Source organism: Gadus morhua, chromosome 22 (assembly GCF_902167405.1).
Source record: "Gadus morhua chromosome 22, gadMor3.0, whole genome shotgun sequence".
Classification (NCBI taxonomy): Eukaryota; Metazoa; Chordata; class Actinopteri; order Gadiformes; family Gadidae; genus Gadus; species Gadus morhua.
Window position 1 is genome coordinate 10,182,540 of NC_044069.1, and position 10,313 is coordinate 10,192,852.

General features: G+C 51.9%; 1 protein-coding gene across 1 annotated transcript in view; it reads right to left on the minus strand.

Annotated features, from left to right (window-relative positions):
- Nucleotides 1-775: 775 nt before the first annotated feature.
- ptprua (protein tyrosine phosphatase receptor type Ua) overlaps nucleotides 776-10,313 on the minus strand; it is a gene marked incomplete in the record, with an annotated part of 118,550 nt that continues 109,012 nt past the window's right edge. Inside the window, 7 exon segments of the mRNA XM_030346943.1 lie at nucleotides 776-2,021; nucleotides 2,348-2,483; nucleotides 4,363-4,520; nucleotides 4,834-4,896; nucleotides 6,369-6,494; nucleotides 7,737-8,051; nucleotides 10,071-10,220. Of these exon segments, the coding sequence (XP_030202803.1) occupies nucleotides 1,959-2,021; nucleotides 2,348-2,483; nucleotides 4,363-4,520; nucleotides 4,834-4,896; nucleotides 6,369-6,494; nucleotides 7,737-8,051; nucleotides 10,071-10,220 (1,011 nt within the window).

Genomic DNA, 10,313 nt, shown 5'->3' on the forward strand with positions numbered 1-10,313 from the left:
GTGAAGATGAGACGCTGGATGGAAAAAGGCAGAACAAATGAAGAGCACATCTTATCAGCCTCAGAGAGATTAGACGAGACATCACCTGTACGCAGACAAAGGGAGACGGACCTCGCATCGATACATCGCCAGGCCCCTCCAATTATGGGCACTGCGAGGCTGTACAGAAATAAATAAATTAAAATAGTTAATTTAAGTTGGTCATTAAAAGATAAGAAGTATGAAATTATAGGTCACAGGAAAAGGGAACAGTGGCATTTTTTGCGGGGGTTGTAGGCGATAACTGGTTTCCACGCTACAAACAAACCAATCAACCTTTCCACCACCAATCTCCCCAGAAAAATCTGTCCCCCCCCCACAAAAGGACAGTGTCTCTCGCGCCACGCTCAGAGATTTGAAATAAAAACAGACACGATTGTTAAGCAACAGGATAATCTATATATATATGTACATATATAGATATCTTTATTATTTCTTTTAATTTTATACACTATATAGAAAATCAAACACATTGAATAAATACAAATTTAGGAAAGCAACTGGCTCGGGTGAATGTGATCACTATATTTTTTTCACAGCAATACATTTGTTATTCTTTTACAGCGCTCTCTCAGATTATTCGGAGAGATTGACATAGCAGGACCCCCACCTCACTGAAACCAACCACAGGGGGGTCGGGGGGAGTGTGTGTAGGGGGGGGGGGGGGTCGGGTAAAGGGGGGGGGGTTGGGGGGGAGGGGGTCACACACCGCAATGGAACACTTAAGACTAGCATGCAGATGCTGGACTTCCCCCCCTCCCGTTTATTTAGCAATTCATTTTCTTCACAGACACAGAGAGAATGTATTGGCACACAGAGATAAGGTGACGACATCTATAAACAGCTCAGAGAGGAGGGAAAAACGTACAAATAATCAAACAGAGGTGAACAAACAAGGGAACACATCGGAAAGAGGGATACAACAGAAGCGGGCCTAAAATAACAGAACATATTTACACAACTGATAAATAAAAGAGAAATCAACGAACGAGACACAGGTCCACTGTACAAGAATGTCCGTAGCGAATGCGGCTGTCACCTCATTTTTCCCTGTAAACTGAACTCTCGCCCCCTCCCTCTCTCGCCTCCGCCCTCCCTGAAAAGCACCGGCCCTCGATTGCGGAGCAGCACCACCAGTACCACCACCAGCACCAGCGCCTCCACCCCCAACACCTGCACCACCACCAGTGCAGTAAAGTACAGCAGTACAGAAAGGTGTTCACTGCTGGGTACAGCGCACCGTTTACAGCAGTATTACCGAAAAAGGAACCACAACACACACACGTATCACCCAATGGCATTTTTTTTTTTGTCTTCCCCTTACGTTAGCGTCCATTGTCCGACAGGCTTCCTCTTCGTAGTAGTAAGGCAGGATGTATCGGAGCACTGTGGATCGGAATCCGTTGTTTTGTTGTGTTTTTCGTCAGGCAGCCATTAAAGAAAAAATTAATGAAAAAAATGAACGATCATTTTGGCCGGCGACCAGTTTCACACTGCTCCCATGTAGGTCCTCTTGGTTTTGGCAAACGATAATTGGCGCACGATAAAACAAACAAAACGTTAACGGGATCAGTTTGGCGGAGAATGCGAGGGGGCGGGGGGTGAGCGAGAGGGATGCCGTGTTAGTATGTTACAAGGTTGTCCAGCAAGCCTTCTCTTGTTTCGTAGCGTCCTTAATGCTGGTAACCCTCCAAGAGCGTGACCCGAACGCTGCGCACGCGGACCCAAAGGGGCCGGGGTTAAAAGTGCTGGGGGGCCCCTAACCCACACGCCAACGCCACCACCACCACCACCATCACCATCACAGGCACCACCATCATGACCACCACCACCACCAGCACCACCACCACCACCACAACGACTACCCCAGGGTCCAGCTCGTTCTCCTGGAGTCACAACAGGCGATGGGGGTGTGTGTGTTATCTGACTTCCAGGCAATCCAGGTACTCCAAGGCCAGTTCGTAGCAGAAACGGTACTGCTCCTGGACACAGGAAGGAACCAAATCAAAACATAAGCTTTCAGGTCGGGAGTGGAGCGAGAGGAGAGTGACGAGGTACCCCGTTACAACAAGGGTCCATTATTTAACCATTTACTCAGATCACCAGCATAGGGGTCCGATTAGTTTAGTAAACATGAACACCGTCACCTTAATCATTCACCGTTTACCATTAGTAAACAGTGAAGGATTATCACACCTTTGGTTAATTGTTATTTAACACTTATCACTGCATTAAGTAATGTTAATTAATGCACCCCTGTTAAGTGTTTAGCCAACAGAAAACCGAGGGCCCGCTCTCCCCCCCTCACCATCGTCTCCACCATGTTGGGCTTGGAGTTGCGCAGGGTCTTGGCCGCGAAGAAGGCGTCCACCACGCTGTGGTGACGGATCATCTCCAGGATCATGGTGCAGGCGCAGAACGTCCCGCTCCGACCGCCGCCGTTCCTACGCCACGGAGCGAGGGAGGGGGAGAGAGAGGGGAGAGAGGGGGAGGGAGGGGAGAGAGAAAGATGGAGAGAGAGAGAGAGATCAAGGATCTTGTCATTTCCACCCCCGTTTCATTTATACTTTCATGGAAGGGTACCCCATACGGTTTGTATGACTTTATGTTTCTCTGGGGAACAACACTGGGAAGATATGAGTCAGTGTGGCAGACGTTTGCAATGATTTAAGACTGAAGCAAGGGTAGGAAATTTAGAGAAGCAAGCCAGAGAAAGCTGGATTTAGAAAGTATCCAACTGAACAAAATACCAACCCTCCCTTCAAAGCCACTCCAACAAAACACATGAATAGCTCGCTAGCTTAAGCATTAGGTCTTTCTAGGTTTGTGGAAATTTCCGGACATGCTCAATGAGTTCACAAGCAGAGTGCAGGCAGGGGGGCGAGGGAGGGAGGTAGAGACAGACAGGTAGGCCAACAGGTAGGCTTGTTACAGGCCTACAACAGCCACAGATACTGGATTATTTCCCCTTTCTTTGTCAGAACATTACGTTTATTCATTATGTGGATAAAAAGAGAATTTTGCCAAAAAAGATATTGCCTATCATAGCTTTAGCTAAAAATAAAATTAAAGAATAAGACAGGCATAAAGATAAAAGGATGATACCAGACAAAGTGCAAATATTTAAAAGGGCCCTTAGCAAACTAGCCCAGGGCAGACAAGAAAGAGGGGGAGGAGGAAGAGGAGGAGGAGGGGGAGGAGGACTGTGTAACGCGGGACCACCGATGTCACAGCTTGAGTTTAGATCATGTGAGAAAATGTTTTTGCTCTGTGAGAAAAAGGCCAACTGGCACACAGACTTGAAAGGAGAGTACTTGAGGGGGGCTCCCATTAACACACAGGGGGGGAACGGAGGGCTTGGATCAGAAATGGAAATGTCGGGCATGCTGCTTGACCGACCGGCCCACATCAAAAGCAGCTGCTGCCGTGTTCTGTAGGTGGAGGGTCCGCGAGGGGAGAGAGGTGAAGGGGCTGGTCAACACTCCCCCTTTTAAGTGATCCCCTTTCCCACCACCAACACCACCACCACCCCCTACCCCCACCATCCCCCCTACAGATACTTTGTGTTCAGCCGAACTTTATGAACCCGTAGCCCCATAGGGACTCCCGAGCTACACCCAACCTGCATGGATGACGGCTTCCTGCGATACACTTTGAGAGTTTGTGTTCCGCCAAAAAAATAAAAGGAGGAAAAAAAAAACAACAGCTCACCGTGGGATCCGAACTGTGACAGCGCCGGCTCTGATAGCCTGTCAGAACCCATCGGCGCTGAGCCATGCACTATGAGTCAGGGAGCCTGTGTCTGTGTGTGTGTGTGTGTGTGTGTGTGTGTGTGTGTGTGTGTATGTGTATGTGTATGTGTGTGTGTGTGTGTGTGTGTGTGTGTGTGTGTGTGTGTGTGTGTGTGTATGTCTGTGTGTTTATGTGTGTGTGTGTGTGTGTGTGTACGTGTACGTGTATGTTTATGTGCTTGCGTGTGTCTGTGTGTGTGTATTTGTGTATATGTGTATGTGTGTTTGTGTCTGTGGTTGTGCGTATATGTATGTTTGTGTATATATATGTGTGTGCGTGTGTGCTTGCGTGTGTGTGCCTTGCATGCATGTCTGCATGTGTGTGTGCGTGTGTGCACGTGTGTTTATTTGCGCGTATATGTGCGCGTGCGTGTGCGTGCGTCATGCATGCATGTGCGCATGCGTGCGTGTGTGTGTGTGTGTGTGCGTGTGTGTGTGTGTGTGTGTGTGTGTGTGTGTGTGTGTGTGTGTGTGTGTGTGTGTGTGTGTGTGTGTGTGTGTGTGTGTGTGCGTGAGTGTGTGTGGTACCCACAGGCAGTGCACGATGGTGCGTCCCTCCCCGCACTCCAGCTGCCAGTTGTGCACCTGGGCCAGCAGGCTGATGAAGGCCTTCTTGGAGTCGGGCACGTCGCGGTACGGGGACCAGCGCAGGAACTGGAAGTGGCGCACCACCAGCTGTCCTTCCTGGAGCTGGGCGGCGGCCGTGGGCGACACCGTCACAAACAGAGAGGAAGAAACAGAGGAATAAGGAAGAGAGGGGCTGGGGCTCTCTGTCGTGGTCCTCCAAGACGGCAGCCATGACGGCTGTCGGCCTGGATCCGAGGTTGACGTGCCGCCTCCGGGCCCCGCCGAGCGTAACCCCGGGGCCCCGGGTGGGGGGGGGGGATAATCCGATGTGGACGTTTCTGTGAGAGGGAGGCAAGTAGCTCCCTGCGCCGGGTGGGCTATGCTATGTGACGCTACACCTCGCCGCCGTCACCCACTATAGTGAGATAGATAATACCTTCGGGGGCCCGCGGCCACTCTCCTCCTGCTCTGGGCCGTCTGTCTGCTTCAGCCGGCCGTCCTGCGGAGGAGGAGGTGGTGCGGGGCGGGGCAGGGGGGGGGGGGCAGAGTGTCCGACATGGCGTTATGTTGTTTGCTTTGTTTGAGCCGCGGAGGGGGTTAACGGGGCGGAAAGGATAGGGGGCGATGGAGGGACGCTAACAGGATAGCATTCGGCTAACGTGACGGGGAAGTAATGGGAGGTGTTGGGGATGGTTTGAGGGCGGGGGGGGGAGGGGGGTTGAGGAGGCAAACAGCTTGAGGGTGGGCTGTTTGTCAGCTAAGGGCGGCTTCTTGTCAAGGACATGGTGTCGGGGCTAACTAGGGGGTGCTACGGGAGACAGGCTCAGGCCTAGGGGTCTCACAGGGGTGATGGTGGGCGTCGGGGGCTGACGCACGCTAGTGTCACACACGCCGCAGCACAGGGGACTGGCTAGGCTACATTGCTATGCTACAATCGCTAAGCTTTTCAATCAAAGGTCAAGTTGCAATGCACACGCACATCACGCCTGCTTCTATGTGCACACACGCACACATATGCACACACACACACACACACACCCAAACATTATACTAAGTATGGAGCAAGTATGTTTTTCTTCCCCGTTGACAATTTCCGGTAGGCGAGCGAAGCGTAACCGTTAATTTGATTTTTAAGTGCTGAAAAGTGCTGTCTGCAAGGTTGTTTGAGGAGCGCTATAATAAAAGCATCATGTTGATAAAGAGGCCTCCCTGACATCAATGTCGTGCTGTTTGTCATACTGGAGGAGATTAATTGGCGCTGTGTTGATCCTTCTGAAAAACCTCTCCGATCGATGGTAAGGTTACTCTTACTCTTACCCGAGATAACCGTCATCTCAGGATAATGGCAGCCAAACCGAGCGTGAATCATTTTCCGTATTTTTACAAACGAAGGTACAGTCAGATATATACCCGTCTGACAGCAGTTACAGTAAGAGAAAGGGCGATAATTATTCACCGTTTTTGTTTTAATTGACATACTTCATATTCTTTTTGGCGGGAATAGATCAAAGCGTCGTCACACCTGTACCGCCTTAAGATGATAAAAAGGAGCAAATTCAACCGTTTATTCATAAACCGTAGCAATGCGCACCCAATTTCTACCAAAAAGATTTTTCCTTTGCCCTCGCTTTGGGGCCCCGACGATGCAGGCATGAACACCATCGCACCTTTTCAGTAAATCCACGGGAGGGCCCCGTGTGAGGAATCAAAGGGGGAACGCAGACGGAACGCAAAAAAGACCACAACAACTCCACATCTAAAGGCACAGGTCCGGGGCGCCTGGGTGTCTCACTGGCTAGAGCGCGTACCATATAGGCTCAGTCCTGAACACAGCGCCCCGGGTTGGAATCCTGGATGCCCTCCCCCTCTATCTCCCATACGTTCCTCTCTATCTCACTCTATAATAAAGCATAAAAATGCAAAAAAAATAAAAACATGCAATAAAAGACACAGGTAGACGGAGCCCCCTACCCGCATGATGTTCTGGACTCTGAAGAGGCGGATGATGACGTCGTCGTCGGCGGTGCGGGACAGCAGCTCCACCGTCATGGGCCCGAACTGCTGCAGGCCGGGCTCGGGCCAGTACTGGAGGCAGGGCTGGGGAGGCAGGGTGGGGCAGGGGGGGGGGGGGGGTCAGTCATGGTGCACTCGTTCCTGTACAGCCAGGTAATAACACACCCGGGTATAGCGACAAACACACAATTAGTCCAAACGGCGATCCTAATCTGCGGATAGCGACGAGGACATAAAGGGGAGACGATGGGAAACCATGTGTGGCCGGTGATAAAAATGAAAAGAGGGTCGTAAAAAAAAGAGATGAATCAGCCACGCTCGGTGACGGTGACAATCAGTCACATGTGGTGGTGGGTCACGGCGTGAATTATTCAACAGGCTAAGTCAGGCTAAGTGCCCCGCCATTAACATGTGCTGCGTTAATGGCGGGGCACGGGGGGGGCTAGTGGGCACTGGGGGTTGGTTAGCAATGGGATGGTGAGCAAAGGGTTAGTTAGTTATGGGATGGTGAGCAAAGGGTTAGCTAGCAAGGGTTTAGTTAGCAAAGGGGTTGGTGAGCAAGGGGCTAGTTAGTCGAGGTTTAGTTAGCAAAGGGGTTGGTGAGCAAGGGGCTTGTAAGTAAAGGTTTAGTTAGCAAGGGGTTGCTTACTAAACCAAAATAATAATGGCCTGCTACTGACTGGGGCGGGGTGATGGGGGGGGGGGGGCAGCAGTAACTGTTCTCCCACGGGCCTGAGGAGACAGGAAAAGGCACGTGCAAGATTGAGAGAGACAGCGACAGGATGTGAGAAAAAAAGTGTGGGCGGGTGCACGTGTGAAAGTGTAGGGGAGAGGAGAGGATGGATGGGGGGGGGGGGGGGGGGGGGGGGTGGGGGGGGAGATATGGAGCAGCAGCCTCACGCCAGGCACAGTGTGCACTGTGGAGATGCTCGGATTCAACTGTCACACAGTTTCACATGCATGTCGATCGGGCTCTCCCTGCATGTGTGTTTGTGTGTGCGTGTGTGAATGTGTTTGTGCGTACGTCGTGCATGCATGTGTGTCTCTCTCTCGCTCTCCCCCTGTGTGCGTGTGGCTCTCATTCTCTATGTACTGTCAATCCATATATATATGAATGTGAGTCTCTCTCTCTCTCCCGGCCTCCCTCTCTCTACCTCTCTCCCTTTCCCTCAATCCCCGTCCTGCTCTCTCCCCCCCTCTCTACTTCCCCCCCCCCCCCCCTCCCTCCCCGGAGCCTCACCCAGGCTGAGTTGGACTGGTTCAGCTATCACTCCCCCCCCTCTCTCCTCTCTCCCCCCTCCCCCTCCCCCCTCCCCGGAGCCTCACCCAGGCTGAGTTGGACTGGTTCAGCTGGTTAAGCATCACCACGGCGGTGCAGCCGTAGTCGTACACCAGCCTCCAGAAGTCCCCGGTGGTCCCGGGGAGCGGGTGGGGGGTCACCACGAAGGCGGCCGGGCGCAGGAAGCTGTCGGTGAGCGCGGCGTTGATGTAGTCGCCGCCCTCGCCCTCGCCGGCCACCAGGAAGGCCAGGGCGCGATCGGGCGGCAGCACGTCCATGCTGCGGTTCTTCTCGCGGTTGCGCGGCATCAGCGAAACGCTGCACTCCTCCACGTCCAGGTGGGGCGTCACCGAGTTCAGGGTCTGGGGGGAGAGAGAGAGGGAGCGGGAGAGAGGGAGAGAGAGAGAGAGAGAGAGAGAGAGAGAGAGAGAGAGAGAGAGAGAGAGACACAGGGGGAGAGAGAGAGACACACACAGGGGGAGGGAGGGGGGGAGAGAGAGAGACACACATGGGGGAGAGAGAGAGGGAGAAAGACAGGGAGAGAGAGAGAGGGAGAGAGAGACACAGGGGGAGAGAGAGAGACACACATGGGGAGGGAGGGGGAGAGAGCGAGAGAGAGAGAGAGAGAGAGAGAGAGAGACACACACACACAGGGGGAGGGAGGGAGAGAGAGAGAGAGAGAGAGAGAGAGAGAGAGAGAGAGAGAGAGAGAGAGAGAGAGAGAGAGAGAGAGAGAGAGAAAGAGAAAGAGAGAGAGAGAGAGACATTCACATGGAGAGAGCAAGAAGGAGAGAGAGGGAGTGAACATTTGTGAGAGGGAGAGATAGAGGAAGGGAGGGAGGAGAAAAGGGGGGAGGGATGACAATAGGGAGAGAGATAGAGAGACACGAGGAGGGAAGAGAGATAAGGGGAGGGTGGGGGAGAAAGGGGAGAGAAGGCAATAGGGAGGGAGGGAGAGATGGAGGGATTGATCAAGTTAATGTCTCCTACGATTTTATCACAATTAAAGAGTTGACAGCATCCAGTAAACCCTGAAGCCTCACACAGCACAAGAGGTCTCCCCCAAACACCGAAAGGGGAGGAAGTTCCTTCAGGGACTTGTAAGAATGCAAGGAATTCAGTAGGTAGCATGGAGGAATGACATGGTAACAAATGAATAGTGATTTCAAATTAATCATGAGAGAGGGAGAAAGAGAGAGAGTGAGAGCGCTGAGCGAGAGGAGAGAGAGGCGCGACGAGAGGAGCAATGCAGAGAGAGTGACAAATGAGTGTTGCATACGTATGTACAGTATGTGTGTGTGTGTGTGTGTGTGTGTGTGTGTGTGTGTGTGTGTGTGTGTGTGTGTGTGTGTGTGTGTGTGTGTGTGCGAGCGTAAGGACAAAATGGGAGGTAGTGTCTCAGCAAAAGTGTCGAGGGACAAGTGGGGGAAATTAAACGACGAGACAGCAAAAGGCCAAAATGAAACCCGATGAAGGGCGATAAACCTTCTCCTACGCCTGGCTCTATATGATGAGCATACATTTTCTCCCGCTGCTAATCATCAAACATTCAACAGCCCTTTGCCATCAGTCAGAATCGCCCAGAGACGAAATGGATAAAAACACATTTAGTGCAACCCGATGCTTTATGAATAAGCAAATTACAGGGCTGCGGAAAATTGAAATGGGGGATGAAAAAATATTGGAGTGATTATCTAGCCTGCCTTACATCGTGAAAGATTCCCCGGCGATTGTGACAGAATGAAAAGAACATTCCAGCTGCTAAATGGTAAATTATGTCTCTGCAATGTGTCGTAATTATGCACTCCTATTTTGTTGGACCAAGAGTCTGAGCGAAAAAAACATGTTAATTGCAATGCATGCGCTGAGAATTGTTGAAATTACTCTCACCAAAGGTCGTTGACCGTTGACATCATTAAAATGGAAAAGCGTGTAGACAGTTTTATTTTTTAACGGACAAGTGTACAAAAAAGAGAGTGTAGTAGCACTGATAAACTACTGGGACTAATGGACAAGCGCGGATTATCTGCCTTCTGTGTCCGCATATCAATGAGCCAGCGTTCAGCGCTTAGTGCACTAATTCATCAAAACAGAGCATGCCTCTGATCCCAATGTAGAGTTGTCGCCCCCGCAAACAGGCCGAGGAAAACTCCAACAAACGTCTTTAATCCAAATCCATAAAAGAATACGGTAATCTGCCGTGATTAGGGTTAAGGGTTTTTGACAACGGAACGGATCAGACACCGCCGCCGCTGCCCGCCATGTTCTCAGCGAAGTGTAGCATGTAACAGCGAGTCGACGTGCGTGACAGCTCCCTCTTTAGAGGGTGCACGGACGCCGGGATGCGGGTGGAGGGGGGGGCTTGTGTCCTGGTGTCTCACCTGGAACTCCTCTCTGAGCTGGGAGGTGTTGCTCTGCGAGTCCACCTTCAGCATCTCCGTGTAGGTGAGGGCGTACTCGTTGACGGGGATGGCCGTCTCGCCGCACAGACACGCCTCCAGGATGGCGTCGTGGATGAACACGTACTGTTCCTGCGGGAGGGGAGGGGAGGGGGGGGAACACGAGGAGGGGTTACATCAGATCGGGGGGCAAGTGAGGTCGACTTTGCCCAGGTGCTGGCGTTT